Source organism: Geotrypetes seraphini, chromosome 7 (assembly GCF_902459505.1).
Source record: "Geotrypetes seraphini chromosome 7, aGeoSer1.1, whole genome shotgun sequence".
NCBI lineage: Eukaryota > Metazoa > Chordata > Amphibia > Gymnophiona > Dermophiidae > Geotrypetes > Geotrypetes seraphini.
This window is the reverse complement of record NC_047090.1, coordinates 83,738,916-83,756,306: the sequence shown is the minus strand read 5'-3', so window position 1 is coordinate 83,756,306 and position 17,391 is coordinate 83,738,916. Positions and strand designations below refer to the sequence as shown.

Below are 17,391 nucleotides of genomic sequence, written 5' to 3'. Positions count from 1 at the left end.
AGATAAAATAAATGACTGCTTCAGGAACTAACAATAGGAGGAGCAATTCTAGGTCTAGTCCATAGTGCAATACATGATTTCGTGCAAGAGGTAAATAGTACAGTTGACAGCAGTATTTATATCATGACCAAATTTGATTTAATAACTGGAGTAAGTACACATAGGAAATCCACTGATAGTCATCTTTTGGAAAGTTAAAAGCTATGATACAATGAAGAAATTAGGGTGGTAAAAAAAAAAAATGCCAACCAACTATGGGGTTCATAATCAAAACAAAAATATGTATAAAAACCTAGATTCACTAACCTGCCTGAATCGGAACAATCCGTTTCCAATTCAGGCAGGTCCGACTGATTCACAAATCAGTCATATTCAAATGGGGCAATCGGAGGAACGCCCCCATATGCGATCCCCGCTCATGCGCAGACCCAAACAGTAGTGACAGGAGAAGCAGCCTCCTGTCACTGCTGTCAGGGCTCTGCCCTGATCTCTCCTGCCTGCCCTGCTCTACCCTGATCTCTCTTGCCTGCTCGCCGGACTCTCCTGCTCTCTGCGCCGTTCCCCGCAGTGCAAGCCCTTGGTTTTAAAGCGGGCCTGCACTGCAGGGAACGGCGGCAGAGAGCAGGAGAGTCTGGCGAGCAGGCAGGAGAGATCGGGGCAGAGCAGGCAGGCAGGAGAGCCTACACTTGCCCCACCCACTGGCCCGACACCCCCCCTGCCCAACACCCCCCCCCCCCGATCAAGCACAGCCCCACAGCCCGGTCCCTCTTGCTCCTTAGGGCAAGGCTCCCTCCATCTTTGGGAGCAGGAGGGGTGCCCAGTCCCTCCTGCTCCTAGGCCAATTTTCAGGAGCAGGAGGAAAGTCCTGCTTCTGCTCCCCTGGCCACCGCTGCACAATAGCGGCCATAGGCCCCACCCTGGCGCATCATCTGATGAACGGGGAGGGGCTTAAGGCACTGATTGGCTGACACGCACTCCTTATACTTTGTAGTTGGTGATATTGAGATGTTGTTGTTTATTCTTCACAGAGATTAACATCAGAGAAATAGGCCTGGAAGGTACACTGGTGATCTTACTGGACAGAGAAACGGATCAGAGACTTCGGCAGGACATTCAGGAAACTCTTTGCCATATGATTACATCTATGGCTGTTCAAAAGCTTGCTTTCTGGCTGAAACTTTGTAAAGATGTTCTTGCTGCTTCTGCTGGTAAGTCCTCAATAGGAAAATCTGTTGAAAATTAAATGTGCTGAGAAACAGGCATTGTTGTAGGGGTCATTATGAAAGAAAGTACAAGTACATATTAAAAATAATAATAATTAAATCCAACTCATCTGCTCTGTGTTACTAAATACCGGTGGTGTAGCTGAAAGCAGTTTCTGGGTGGACCCAGGGGTGGAATCAGTGGGGTTCACGCATTTTCTCTCCATTCTCTGTCCTCCCAAACGTACATAATTAAATACCTTGGTTGGAGGGGATCTTGAATAGACTAAAAATCCTACAAGAACCGAAACACACCTTGGAATCCCTATGTGTAGAAATTCCCATGTGTAAAGGGTAAAAGGATAGTGATAGGAGTTTACTATTGTCTGTCTGACCAGGATAAACAGACTTGCTGACGTTATCAGAAATTAGGGAGGCTAGCAAACTGGGTTACACAATAATAATGGAGGATTATTCACACATATTTTTTTTAATCAATGATCTAGAGCAGGGGTCTCAAAGTCCCTCCTTGATGGCCGCAATCCAGTCGGGTTTTCAGGATTTCCCCAATGAATATGCATGAGATCTATTTCCATGCACTGCTTTCAATGCATATTCATTGGGGAAATCCTGAAAACCCGACTGGATTACGGCCCTTGAGGAGGGACTTTGAGATCCCTGATCTAGAGGTAGAAATAACTACTGAGATAATTAAATTTGCTGATGACACAAAGTTGTTAAATTGCAAGAAGATTGTGAAAAATTGCAAGAGGACCTTGTGAGACTGGGCATCAAAATGGCAGACAACATTTAATGTGAACAAGTGCAAAGAGATGCACGTCAGAAAGAGGAACCTGAACTATAATTACGCGATGCAAGGTTCCACGATAGGAGTCACCACCCAGGAAATAGATCTAGGTGTTATCGTTGAGCATACGTTGAAGCCCTCATCTCAGTGTGTGGCAGCGTCTAAGAAAGCAAATAGAATGTTAGCAATTATCAGGAAAGGAATGGAAAACAAAGATAAAAATGTTATCATGCCTTTGTATCTTTCTATGGTGCAACCGCCCCTCGAACTGTGTGCAGTTTTAGTCGCCGCAACTCAAAAAAGATACAGCAGAATTAGTAAACATACAGAGAAGGGATGTGAAAATTATAAAAGGGATGGGACGACTTCCCTATGAGGAAAGGCTAAAGCAGTTAGGCAGTGGTTCTTAACCTGGGTTCGACCGAACCCCAGGGGTTCGGTGAGTCAGTCTCGCGGGTTCGGCGGAGGTCAAAACACACCTCCGACTCATATAGCGCTTCGGTCTTGTTCAATCATCTATCAGTTATTAAGTGATTTTGATCAAGACTGATCGTGTACTCGGTTTCTTGATCTATCAATCTGTAACTAACGCCTTATATACATCAATCAATTCCTGATCAAAATTTGTGATTTAACTGATAGATGATTGAACGTGACCGAAGCGCTTATGATTCGTGATGATACACCCCCGCTTGTCCATAATTGGCTGCAGGTGATCACGCAACATCGCTTGGCCTATCTGTGCTGCAGGGGATTTGATGCGCACAGTAGTCGAATTGTAACTGTTGTGATGGTACGTCGTGTGATACCTATCTTAATATTTTAATCCCTTACTAACTATGTCGAGCAAAATACGAAAGTGGTCGGACGAATATGTACAATATAGATTCACATGATTAACGGAACGTGATGGGAGTCAGCATCCTAATTGCATGATTTGCAATGCCAAATTGAGTAATTGTAGTCTAGTTCCAGCAAAACTAAGGGAACACTTCCTTAAGCTGCATGGAGATGGAAAATACAAGAACACAACGCTCGCTGAATTCAAGGTGAAGAGAGCAAGATTCGATGAAAAGGCTACTCTGCCTGTTCTCGGCTTTGTACCCATCAACAAACCGATCCTCACAGCATCGTACGAAGTTGCATACCTGATCGCAAAGCAGGGCAAACCACACACCATTGGTGAAACACTCATAAAACCAGCTGTGTTGAAGATGGTGAATATCATGCTGGGAAAAGTGGCTGAAGGTCAGTTATCTGAAATTCCTCTTTCAAATGACATCATCAGCAACAGAATAGAGGACATGAGCAAAGACATCTTGGCTCAAGTAGTTTCAGATCTGATTTCAAGCCCGGCAAAATTCAGCCTTCAACTCGACGAAACCACAGACGTTTCCAATCTAAGCCAGCTTGCAGTATTCGTGCGCTATGTGAAAGACGACGTGATAAAGGAAGATTTTTTATTTTGTAAGCCTCTTACAACAACAACTAAGGCAACTGATGTGAAGAAACTTGTGGATGACTTCTTCAAAGACAACAATCTTTCGTGGGATATGGTTTCTGCAGTTTGTTCGGATGGAGCTCCAGCCATGCTCGGAAGAAAGTCCGGTTTTGGTGCGCTAGTGAATGCCGATGCACCACACATCATTGTTACGCATTGCATTCTGCTCAGGCATGCGTTGGCAACAAAAACCTTGCCTCCAAAACTGGCAGAAGTTTTAAAAATTGTTGTGGAATGCATGAACTATGTGCGAAATAATGCTCTGAAGCACCGCATCTTCAAGGAGCTGTGTAAAGAAATGGGATCTGAATTTGAGGTACTTCTGTACCATTCTAACGTTCGGTGGTTATCCCAGGGACAGGTGCTGAATTGTGTTTTTGCCATGCGTGTGGAATTAGCCCTGTTTTTGCAAGAGCAGCAACATTGTCATGCAGATTGCTTCAAAAATTCTGAGTTCATTCTCATTTTAGCGTACATGGCTGATATCTTTGCAGCTCTCAATCATCTCAATAAGCAGATGCAGGGTGGTGGAGTCAACATCATCGAAGCGGAAGAAAACCTGAAAGCTTTTCAAAAAAAGCTACCATTATGGAAATGACGAACAGAAAACGATAACTTCACAAACTTTCCCCTGTTAGACAACTGTGTAAGTAAGATCGAAGATGTATCTGGAATCGGAGACATTTCTGTACCCGCGGAACTGAAGCAAACTATTGCCACGCACTTAGATGAGCTTGAAAAGTCTCTCGACGGATACTTTCCTACAAGAGAGTCATATCCAGCATGGGTAAGACAGCCGTTCACGTTTAGTGTTGAGACAACAGATGTCAATGATGAATACCTCGATGAAATCATTGAAATTCAGCAGAGCCAGGTTCAACAGCAACTCTTCAGAACAACAACGCTCTCAACGTTTTGGTGTCAACAATTGGTAACGTACCCTGTTATTGCTAAGAAAGCTCTGGAAATTTTCATACCGTTTGTTACAAGATATCTTTGCGAGCAATCCTTTTCGAGGATGCTGGACATAAAAACGAAGAAAAGGAACAGACTTTGTTGCGAAAATGACATGAGAGTGGCACTTGCCAAGGTAAAGCCGCGCATTTCTGAACTGGTCTCTGAGAGGCAACAGCAGAAGTCACACTGATTTGCAGTAAATTTCATTATTATGTTATTATTATTCGAAATATAGAACTTTTTTGTTTTCAAAATTTATATTATTTTTTCCCTCACTGTATACCTATGTTTTGAATTTGTAAAAATCATATTTTATTTTTCCAATAAAGAAGGGTTTGGTGAACACGCATATGAAACTGGTGGGGTTCAGTACCTCCAACAAGGTTAAGAACCACTGCAGTTAGGGCTCTTCAACCTGGAGAAGAGATGGCTTAGAGGAGATATGATAGGGTTCTATAAAATGCTGAGTGGAGTGGAACTAGTACTGTATTTTCACGCATATAACGCGCATACGTGTACAACACGCATACAGCGCGCGGGTCCAAAGCATTTCTGTAAAAAAAATTTATATAGCACGCACACGCGTATACCACGCATGCTGCTATAACCTTCTCCCACTCCCGCTTACTCTTCTGGCCTGCGAACCGGCATCCTCCCCCCCGCTCGCGTCACCCCCCTCTCCCATGATCCTACATCCCCCCCAGCACCGCAAAACATCTCTTACCCGATTGGGCACCGGCACCAGCACCAATGCACAGGACGTGCCAGTGCCAGTGCCCGAAGATCCTCCCTCGTTGTTGCTGGGCTGGGCTGGGCTGGGCGGTGCGAAGGAGATCCTCCTTCCTTGTGCCGGGCTGGATTGGGCTTTGAGCATTTGCGCATACTCAAAGCCTTCTGGTCTCGCTCTCTCCGAGATTCTGTCAGTCCAGCCCGGCACAAGGAAGAAGGAGGATCTCCCTCGCACCGCCCAGCCCAGCCCAGCCCAGCAACAACGAGGGAGGATCTTCGGGCACTGGCACTGGCACATCCTGTGCATTGATGCTGGTGCCAGTGCCCAATCGGGTAAGAGATGTTTTGCGGTGCTAGGGAGGGATGTAAGATCGCGGGGGAGGGGGGTGACGCGAGCGGGGGGGAAGGATGCCGGATCGGAATGAAAAAAAAACATTGTACAATGCGCTCACGCCTATAACGCGCAAGGTTATGCACGGTTTGTAAAAATCATGTATAATGCGCACGTTATATGCGTGAAAATACGGTAGTTGTGAATTGCTTATTTACTCATCCAAAAATACTAGTTAGTTGCCATTTAAACAGATAATATCATACCTGGTTGCCTGGATTGAGAGAACAAAAAAATCAGCTATTGGCTTTTATAAAATTGTAGCATTAATCCTGTAGAAATGATCCCTAAATGGAAGGTGCAAATTTATGCCTGCTTAAGAATGTGTAAATGTACACACGAAAATAGCCACCCATGCTCCAGCCAAACTCTACCCCAGAATATGCCTATACTGGACCGCATGCACTTTCACACCTGGGATAATTTTATGAGAGGTTATACACATGAAATTGACTTTGTGTAGAGAAGTCGCGTATATCCACTTAAAGCATATTTTCAAAACCAAAAGGTATCCACATGGTTTCACTAAATGTAGATATAAACATTCTGTGATAGAAGGACACAGCCTTAAAAAAAGGTTTCACACCTTGAAGCCAAAACAAAGGCAAAATACAAAAATAAATGAGGACATTAATTAGTTTTATAAATAAGTAACAAGTTGTAAAGTCTGTGCTAAAAGCAGTACACAGTGGCATATTTCCCTTGCTGAGCTCATCTAAAATCCATTCGCCTCTTCTGCTCCCTACATATGGATTAGGGAGAAAACTATAGGACTCATAATCAAAACTTAAACATATCTAAAACCCACCCAAGTTGGCACTTGAATGACTTAAAAGACAGGTCGTCCAAGTGCCGATAATCAAACCGACTTTCTGGATGTGTCTCGGGACTTTTTAGGCCTCTGAATGCCGCTGTGTGCTCAGAGCTGAAAGGGGCGTATCTGGAGGAGTGGTTAGGGTAGGATGTGGGCCGATTTAGACTTAGGGCTCCTTTTACGAAGGCGCATTAGGGCCTTAACGCACGGAATAGCTATGCCATGCACGCTAGCCGCTACTGCCTCCTCTTGAGCAGGCGGTAGTTTTTCGGCTAGCGCGTGCTAAAAATGCTAGCGCACCTTCGTATAAGGAGCCCCCCTAGTCATCCTGCAGGGATAATTGAATGTTTTACTAGACATTCTGGATGAAACTTAAACATTGAGTTAGACGATGTAAAAACAGATATAAGTACCAAAAAGGATCCAAAGTGACCAGATAACTACTGCAGAAACAAAGTAAAGACCTCAACATACTCTCCCAGTGTTTACAGACTCCCTCACACCTCTTTAAAGATCTGAATAAAAAAAAATACATACCTGTCTCCAGAACATCAGCACCTGATATAGGAAAGCCTAGTAGAGCTGCACACAGGTGTCTTAAATAGCCTGGGGTGTGGGCTAGTGAACCATAGAGAGGAGGACCCAGGCCCATAAGCCACTCTAACCACTACATTTATGGTGGAACATGTGCGGCCACCAAAAACTCCCTCAAACCCTACTCTACTGCCCTAGAGGTGCCACCTGCAGCCATAAGGGCTATTGGGGTTGTAGACAGGTAGGTATAGTGTATTTGGGGGGGGGGGCTCATCAAAACCTATAAGGGAGTTCTGGTGAGATGTTTATGTGGCACCCTTTTTGTGAAGTTCTACAGCAATGACCTCTAAGGTGCCCCACTGCTCTGTTGCTATGTCTGGATGGCCAGTCCATTAGAAGATTGGCCCCTCCCACATCTAAATGGTCTTGGCCTGGGCATTTGGGACTTGGACAAAATTTTGGTCAAAAATGTGGTATAAAGATAGACATCCTGGCAGTCTGGATGAACAATAGCCTGGGCGTCCAGATACATGGACTTAGCCATATGTTTTGATTATGCCCCTCTATGTGTATACTATTGCTCCATCCTTCAAGCTAAGTGTAGGTCCCACAGTGGTTTGTGTTCCAGGCCATAGCTAAAGGGGGTATGTATTATGTATCCTTTTCTCCTTGTGTGGCTTCCAAAGTACTTAGTTTGCCCTAGTACTTCTTAGTTTGGTGGAACAAATGTTGAAACATGAGGATGGATGCAGGTAGGATTTTATTTTATTCCACATTCAGTAGCTTTGCTAAAATTGAATTGATCTCTAGGATCCTATAACACTATGGCATAAAAGTAGTGGGGGGCCAGAGGGTCCTCTCAGAGGGTTTCTATGTATGAGGCAAGGTGTTTGGGTGGATATAAGGGTAAGAATGGTGTAGGGACGGCTGTCTGGGGCAGAAGCTTATAAAGTTGGGGGTCTACCTGTGGAGTATGTAGGGGTTCTCTGGGACAGTAAGGATATATAGAGTATGTCTGCTGTATGTGATGTTTGAGATATGGACGGGAGGGGGGCTTGTATATGTCAGGGGCAGGAGGTTGAATGTGTGGGATTATGCTTACTAGAGGGTGTCAATTGTAGGTGGGGCTGTTGAGGATAGTGGCACAAACAGGATGGATGTGCATTACAGACCAAGAAGAAGGGTATCAGGTGCGCGGAACTGATGTCTCTCCACGTTCCCTTATTAAGACTTATTTTCTATGATACCACTCAGAAGTGAATATTTTCAGTTACCGCCCCTACACTTTGGAACACACTTCACTATACTTACAGGAAGAGACAAATCTTTAAAAATTTAAGGGAAACTTAAAAACCTTCCTATTTAAGGATGCTTACGACCTCTGACATCCCTATTCCCCACCAATTTGATCAAAGGAAGAACAAAGCTACCCCTCCCTAATATTCTATCCATTGCTGTTCTTCTATCCTATTATCAATTGTAGTTTTGCCCTTCCTTCCATTTGTTTTTGTATGTCATGTTATGTCTTGTGTCTTTGTTTTATCCCCCAAATTTTACCTTTAAAACTTTATTATATTGTAACCCGCTTAGACAGTTATTATAAGCCATATATCAAATTTTAATAAACTTGGATGTGAGTTGGGTGATCTGGTTTAGAGAGATTATCTGGGGCAGCAGTGCAGAGGTAGGGTATTTGAGGTGAGTGTCTGCTATGCTGGCCTCCCAGAGCACCATCAATGCTGTTGTCAATACAGACCTCTCTTCATTGTTGGTATTGCAGATTTTCCAGTGGCAGGCAGCACCTGGCTCTTTGCCAGGCCCACTCAGTAATCACTGTGCTATTGTCCAGGTTAAAAAAAAGTCTGTCTACATGAGCCACTAAGTACTTTTTGAGAATTTGGGGGATTTTGTGCAATAATCCCTGTGGGTTTAGTGACCTAGAATTTGTCTTGTTTAGGTGGTTGTTGGTTTGAGTCATTTAATAATCTTGTTGCCTAGAATCCAGTAACTGACCTATTCTGTATCTTTTTTTTTTTTAATGAACATCTAGATTTCACCACCGTAGCCTCAGTTGATACTACCCAGGAAGAAGAAGTGGATAAAGGAGATGAATCTGTACTGACCTCCAGAAAGGATGAAAAGTCCCATACCTTCATCAACCCTCGATGGTCCACTCGAGTATTTGCGGCAGAGTGTATCTGCAGAATCATCAGCCAGTGTGAGATTGCAGGCAGCGTGCACTTTAACATAACATTGGCTCAAGAGAGAAAGCAAAGAGAGCCATGGAGTAAGTGATTGATAGTGTCCTATAAAGTCTTTTCTGTTGAGAGTTATAAAAGATGCTTTTTTCCCATTCTGGCAGAAATGGATAAGGATAGTGCTTCCAAGTGTTTAACTATTCCTTATATAGTGTTTGTTGTGGATTATGAATTGGTTATTGGACAGAAAACAGAGTATAGGGTTAAATGGCCATTTTTCTCAATGGAGGAGGGTAAATAGTGGAGTGCCACAGGTCTGGTGCTACTTAACATATTTATAAATGATCTGGAAATTGGAATGACATGTGAGGTGATTCAATTTATAGATGACACTCGACTGTTCAAAGTTGTTAAAACACATGTAGACTGAAAAATTGCAGGTAGACCTTAGGAAATTGGAAGACTGAGCATCCAAATGGCAGATGAAATTTAATGTGGACAAATGCAAAATGATGCACATTGGGAAGAATAATTGAAATCACAGTTACCAAATGCTAGGGTTCAGCATAGGGGTCAGCATCAAGAAAAAGATCTAGGTGTCATTGTAGACAATACATTGAAACCATCCACCCAATGTATGGTGGTGGCCAAAAAAGCAAACAAGATGCTAGGAATCATTAGACAAGGTATGGTAAATAAGATTGAAAATATTATAAAACCTTTGTAGTGCTCCATGGTGCGATCTCACTTTGGGTATTGTGATCAATTCTGATTGCCGTATCTTATAAAAGATATAGCAGAATTAGAAAACATTCAAAGAAGAGCAACCAAGATAATAAAGAGGATGGAACTCCTCTCATATGAGAAAAGACTAAAGAGGTTAGGGCTCTTCAGCTTGGAAAAGAGACAGCTGAGGGGAGATATGATTGAAGTCATCAAAATCCCAAGTGATATAGAACAGGTACAAGTGAATCAATTTTTTACTCCATCAAAATTTACAAAGACTAGGGAATACTCTATGAGGTTACAGCAAAATACTTTTTTAAAACCAATAGGAGGAAATATTTTTTCACTCAGAGAATAGTTAAGTTTTGGAACACATTGTCAGAGGGTTTAAAAAGGTCTGGACAAATTCCTAGAGGAAAAGTCCATTGTTTGCTATTGAGACAAACAAGGGGGAAGCCAGTGCTTGCCCTAGTATTGGTAGCATGGAATGTTTCTACAATTTGGGGGTTTTGCCAGGTACTTGTGACCTGGATTGGCCACTTGGAAACAGGATACTGGGCTAGATTCTCTGAATTAAATTGCTCTGATTTAGTATGGCTATTCTTATGTTTTTATGACAGTAGGAAGATATCATAAATATATTGAACAGATCAAAAGACCTCTTTTAGCATAAAGCTATTTCAAGTCAAGTCCATCACATGTTGATTCAGCCATATATATCGCCAATTAAATATCCATTATGAAACATCTCAGTGGTACATTTACACCTGGATTGTGTTAACGGCACCTACATCAAAATAATAGTCTGTCCATTTAACAACCATGCTTTGTATGGTTATGTAATCATTTAATTGAATATAAAATAATATTTATTTATTTATTTGCTTTTATATCCTGTCCTCCCCACTCATAGATAGTCACAGCAAAAACAAATGACATGACTAGGATGTTAAAGAAAGCCTGACTTTGTGATTGCACAAAAAGAAATAAACTTGAAAATAATAACACTTTCCTAAGACACAATAAAGATACCAGGAATATGCATAGGAGCAACAAGATTTAATAGAAAAATTATTTGAAGTGAAAGAGATGGAAGACTGAAACAGTCATCACATGACAGCTGCAACTGGGAATTGAGAGACATACATGCTAGGCCCATGAAAGTTCTAGATGGGTCTAAGCTGGAGAAGCTTTCCTGTTCCAGGCTCCATCAGTAGCACCAGCCATATATGAGAACTTACTGTCTTACTTTTCCTCTGAGAAATAAATATAGAAATAATAGGGCTGAGGTAAATATAGAGGATTGCACTCTGAAATTGAGCATTTAATTATGAAATCAGAAAGGTGAAGTTAGAACTAGATAAGCAAGCATGAGCTTCTATATATAAATACAGTAAGCTTAGAATTACAAGTGTGATGTCTTGTCAGGAACTATGCCGGTGAACCTCTGGTAGTTTTAGATTCTAATAGGTTATTGTATGCTGTCGCATACACTTTGCAAAGGGTTAGTTTATATTTTTAATGTCTCAATAATTACTGTTTTTATGAGAAATTGATTCTACTGGGTTTTTTTTGTTTGTTTGTTTTGCCCTCAGGTGACTTCCTGGTATTACACTTGGTAGATTTGGTTCGCATGGCATTTATGGCTGCCACAGATCACAGTGATCAGCTACGGCTGTCGGGCCTCCAGACCTTACTGGTGGTGATCCGCAGATTTGCATCTGTCCCAGAACCAGAGTTTCCAGGTCATGTTATCCTGGAACAGTACCAAGCCAATGTGAGTGCTCCCTTTGAAGACTGGGCTGATAAAATTGAACTGTTAAGAATTACAAGGGTCAATAATTAGTCTGTATGCCATGTGCAAATCCCACAGATAATCTAACCCCTCAGGGTTTCCAGTAGCTTTGCTTTTACTATTGCCTAAGAAAATAATTATCACAGAGATTTGTGTCTGTTTTTTTCTGCAGTTACATTTTTCAGGAAAAACAACACATAAAGACTTGAATAAACAAAACTATGTTTCATGTCTTTGTCCCTGGGAATACCTCTTCAATCTGAGGGTAAAAATACCCAAATTATGGAACTACTACTTGGGATCTAGCTAGGTAATTGGGACCTGGGTTGGCCACTGTTGGAAACAGGATACTGGGCTTGATGGATCTTCAGTTTGTCCTAGTATGGCAATTTTTATGTTCTTATAAGAACATAAGAAGTTGCCTCCACCGGGATCAGACCAGAGGTCCATCGCACCCAGCGGTCCGCACCCGCGGCGGCCCATCAGGTCCATGACCTGTCAAGTGTTCCCTGCCCTAAAAAACCTATCCTTACTTCTATCTGTATCCCTCAATCCCCTTTTCCTTCAGGAATTTATCCAAACCTTCTTTAAATCCCTGTAGTGTCTTCTGCCCCACCACAACCTCCGGGAGTGCGTTCCATGTGTCCACCACTCTCTGGGTGAAGAAGAACTTCCTGGCATTGGTTCTAAACCTATCCCCTTTCAGTTTCTCCGAGTGCCCCCTTGTACTTGTTGTTCCCCACAGTCTGAAGAATCTGTCCCTGTCTACCTTATCTATGCCTTTCAGGATCTTGAAAGTTTGTATCATGATCCTGAAAGGCATAGATAAGGTAGACAGGGACAGATTCTTCAGACTGTGGGGAACAACAAGTACAAGGGGGCACTCGGAGAAACTGAAAGGGGATAGGTTTAGAACCAATGCCAGGAAGTTCTTCTTCACCCAGAGAGTGGTATGTTGGGTAATAATCAAGATCCTAAAATCTACAAGTTAAATGCAGGTTTCATTGAAACCTGGCTAACCTCAGACTCGGACCCTAGGATAACGGAAGTTTGCCCGAAGGGATACAAGATAACAGTGGTCTGCAGGGAAAAAAAAGAGGAGGAGGTCTAGCCATCTTACTCAAAAACTCCCTAAACTTAAACATACTAGACAAAATGTCCACCCCATACATGGATCTACAATGAACTACTCCTACTCAAAAGACAATGCAGATGACTAGAAAGAAAATGGAGAAAAAGTAACCAAGAACACACAAGAGTGGAATGGAAAAAACTAAACCAACAATACAAACTAAAACTAAAAGAAAGACATACTACACAAACCAAATAGACATAGAAGCCCAAGACACAAAAAAAAACTATTCCAACTACTAAAAGAACTCACAGACACCAAACCCTACCTAGCCAAAAACGACAATCCTCCCCCTTCAACCACCCTTTTAGCTGAATACTTTAAAAACAAAATTACAACTGCCAGGACAAACTTCGCAGGAACCCTAACCCACCTAGAAGAGATCACAATGCCCCCCACAGAAAAAGATTCAGCTGCAGCAGATAGAACCTGGTCCCACTTCTCCACAATACAATGGTCCGACCTTAACAAACTCTATAAAAAATACAGCTACACAGCTTGCAACCTCAACCAATGCCCTCCATACCTATTAAAAACCTCCAGCCTAAAATTCCGCACTCTCCTCATGCAATGGATACAAACCATGCTCACAGATGGCCTTTTTCCACAAAACCTTTCCGAAATCATCGTCACCCCGATCTTAAAAGACCCAAAAGGAGCAACAGATTAACCATCTAACTACAGACCCATAGCCTCAATTCCACTATATGTCAAGCTAATGGAAAGCCTCGTAGCTAAATTCCTCACCAACTCCCTAGAAAACCACAACTTACTCCACCCTACACAGTCTGGATTCAGAACCAACTTCAGCACTGAGACATTACTAGGCTCCCTTCTGGACACAGCTACACAACACCTCAGCACAGGCAAAAAAATGCTGATTATACAACTAGATCTCACCGCAGCATTTGACCTGGTAGACCATGACATCCTGCTACAAATACTAGCTACAATAGTAATCACAGGCAAAGTACACACATGGTTTCAAGGATTCCTACAATCCAGGACCTACAAAGTAAAGACAAACAATGAAAAATCAAAACCATGGTCCAACCCTTGTGGCTTACCCCAATGCTCGCCATTATCCCCAACACTCTTCAATCTCTACATTGCATCCCTCGGCACCTGCCTAGACAAAATAGGCTTAACCTCCTATAGCTATGCAGACGACATCACCATTCTCCTTCCTTTTGATCAGCCAACGCCCACCATGACAGACACACTACACAGAACTCTAGAAACAGTGGCAACATGGATGAAAGACCACAAACTAAAACTGAACCCAGACAAAACAAAATTCATACTTCTCAAAAAAAAAATAAAACCCCAACCATAACAAACCTAGTAATAAACTCAATCACATACGCCATTCAACCCACTCTAAAACTTCTGGGAATGACGATAGACAGATGCTGCACCATGCATCCACAAATCAACAAAACAATTCAGAAATAATTTGCGGTCATGAGAAACCTAAGGCAAGTTTGAAAATTCTTTGACAGAAAACAATTCTAGCTCATGGTCCAGTCCCTAGTCCTAGGTCTCCTTGACTACTGCAACATCCTCTATCTCCCCTGCCCCGCAACAATTATAAAATATCTACAAATAGTACAAAACAAAGCCCTGAATGAATCTATTCACTAAGAAAACACAACCATATCACCTAGGCATACCTTGACTTACACTGGCTCCCAATTCAAGCAAGAATACTATTTAAATTCTACTGTCTACTATTTAAATCCATAAATGGTGACAGCCCAGCCTACTTGAACAACCACCTAATCCAAACTACCACAGGAGAACCCAGACACCATTCACATACCCTCCAATCAGAGACATCAAATGGAAAAAACTACGATGGCCATTTTTGAGACGCTTTACTTTTGTCAGCGATTCTCAGCGAACTAAACATACAGGCATTCTGTTGTTATCTCCAAAATTTTTTTTGTGGTATATTTTAGACCTTATTTACCATGGACCCCTGACGGAGGTTTGTCCGAAACACGGACCGTGTTGGGTCCCTTGATTGGTAAAAGGGTTTTATTATATATTTTTTGCATTTTAATTTTGGTACAATAAATTTGCCTGCATCTTGTACACAGTCTGCAGTTTTGTTTGTTCTTCTAGCCACAAAGGCAGCAAAACTAGACCACCAACTCTCTAATCTACTAATCGCAACCCCAGACTACAAAACTTTCAGAAAAGAAATAAAAACCTTGCTATTCAAGAAATCCATGAAGACTAACACTGAATGAAACATTTCTATCCTCTGAAGCAACCCGCTCTACTCTGTAACACCTCTGGGCATGTCCAGAAATTCTCTTTTGTAATCTGCCTTGAACCGCAAGGTAATGGCGGAATAAAAATCACTAATGTAATGTAATGTAAAAAAGCTGCCATTACCCTCATAATTTGCTGCATATAAACATGGTTGTAATTGAGTAAATTGCAGGACTGTAGAAGAAGAAAAGATGTGAACAGCATCCCATAGGGAATCTGGCAGAGAGAACTTGGATTTAAATTTTCAGGTTTTAATCCCTAATCTTATTCTTGGGTCCTAGTCACTCCCACATTTATGGGGGAGGGGGGAGGGAGGCACACCAGCATACGCTGAACATCTGAGTGCCTGATAAACATCAGATATAGAATTTGTCTCTGCAGTTGTACCAGAAGAAAATGATTGCCAACTAGTTTGGTTGGTAATCATCTTAAAATAAATTAAAAAAAAAAAAAACTACATAGAAATAGTCATGGTCATCATGGATAAGGAGTATAAAACCTAAAATAACTTCTTCGTTGTATGTCAAGGCTCCTAGTTGATCTTGGGCCTTCTTCCTTTTCTTTATAAATTATTCTGACATTATTCTGGCTTTTAATTCCTGAGGTGATATAGCTAGAGCTTACAGTTTTGAAAGCAGCACAGCCCTACCCATCTCACCAGTTTTTCATTTCTGTGGATCTCATCAAATCCCATGCAAAAATTGATGTGTACAAAATCCAGGCAACTGATGAGTGCATACATGAAGGAAGTTCTTCAGGCCAAAGGAAACAGCCATAACATTATTCGCTGATGATGCCAAACTAAGTAATGTAGTGGGCAAATGCACAACGGACGAAGATTCAATGCCCGACAACATGATGCACGACCTGCTCCTACTGGAACGCTGGTCTAGGAACTGGCAACTCAGCTTCAGTGCCAAAGTTATGCACCTGGGCAGCCATAATCCATGCAAGACTTATACCCTAAATTGCGAGATCCTAACAAGAACGGTAGCAGAACGAGACTTAGGGGTGATCAAGGACATGAAGACTGCCAATCAAGTGGAGCAAGCTTCATCCAAGGCAAGACAAATCATAGGTTGCATACGCAGGGGTTTCGTCAGCCGTAAGCCGGAAGTCATTATGCCATTGTATAGATCCATGGTAAGACCCCACCTGGAATACTGTGTGAAATTTTGGAGGCCGCATTATCGCAAGGATGTGCTAAGACTGGAGTCATTTCAGAGAATGGCCACCCGGATGGTCTCGGGACTCAAGGATCTCCCGTACAAAGAACGACTAGACAAATTACAGCTATACTTGCTCGAGGAGCGCAGAGAGAGGGGGGACATGATCGAGACGTTCAAGTATCTCACGGGCCGCATCGAGGCGGAGGAAGATATCTTCTTTTTCAAGGGTCCCACGGCAACAAGAGGGCATCCGTGGAAAATCAGGGGCGGGAAACTACGAGATGACACCAGGAAATTATTTTTCACTGAAAGGGTGGTTGATCGCTGGAATAGTCTTCAGGTGATTGAGGCCAGCAGCGTGCCTGATTTTAAGGCCAAATGGGATTGACACATGGGATCTATTCACAGGGCAAAGGTAGGGGAGGGTCATTAGGGTGGGCAGACTGGATGGGCCGTGGCCTTTATCTGCCATCTATTTCTATGTTTCTATGTTTAACAAAAGTTCCATACTGTTATGCCTAAACAGAGGACAAATCTAAAAATAAAACAGGACAAAAATGAGTTTTAAGAATAAGACTAACAAGTTGTAAAGTGTATGCTGGTAGCAGTGCCCAAAGGCACACTTCCCTTGCTTAGCCAATGATTTTGTGGAGGAGTGCTGCTGAATCCTTTTTCTGATTACTATGACTGTTGCTACAGTTTATGGAGCTCATTATCAAAAAAGAAAAAAGTTCAAAAAGGGGCAGATGGACTTTTTCTCACCAAACCCTTCCAATTCGCTATTTTCTAGCCAGATTTCTACGCTGTTCATCTGCAGTTCATCTAAGTCTCAAGGGAGCGTGTTAGAAGCTTGGTGTGGGGGGACTAGGGCAGGCTCACGACTTGGACATTTTTCTGCCATTATCGAACATTTAAGTATACATTTAGGGCACCATTTGTGCATCTATGGCTAGACCTGTTTTAATGAATAAGTACCCAAACTGACCAGATGACCACTGGAGAGATGTAAGCATGATCTCCCTCCCCACGCACAAACTCCCCCACTGATCCCCTCCCATCCTCTAAAAATGTGAATGAAACAGTACATACCTGCCTGTATGACAACTTCAGATATTATAATCAGTCCTATTAGAGCAGCAAGCAGGTTCCTAGAGT

At 42.4% G+C, this 17,391-nt stretch overlaps 1 protein-coding gene and 1 long non-coding RNA gene across 3 annotated transcripts in view; one reads left to right on the top strand and one right to left on the bottom strand.

The window, feature by feature from the left end:
• Positions 1-17,391, top strand: part of HEATR5A (HEAT repeat containing 5A) — a 257,530-nt gene that overhangs the window by 159,451 nt on the left and 80,688 nt on the right. For both annotated transcript variants that reach the window (XM_033952160.1, XM_033952161.1), the window contains 3 exons: positions 1,029-1,208; positions 8,987-9,223; positions 11,456-11,637. In XM_033952160.1, coding sequence (XP_033808051.1) covers positions 1,029-1,208; positions 8,987-9,223; positions 11,456-11,637 — 599 coding nt within the window. The remainder of the gene's footprint in view (positions 1-1,028; positions 1,209-8,986; positions 9,224-11,455; positions 11,638-17,391) is intronic.
• Positions 1,164-17,391, bottom strand: part of LOC117363805 — a 136,986-nt gene continuing 120,758 nt past the window's right edge. Inside the window, exon 4 of the long non-coding RNA XR_004540128.1 lies at positions 1,164-1,229. This is a non-coding gene — a long non-coding RNA (uncharacterized LOC117363805). The remainder of the gene's footprint in view (positions 1,230-17,391) is intronic.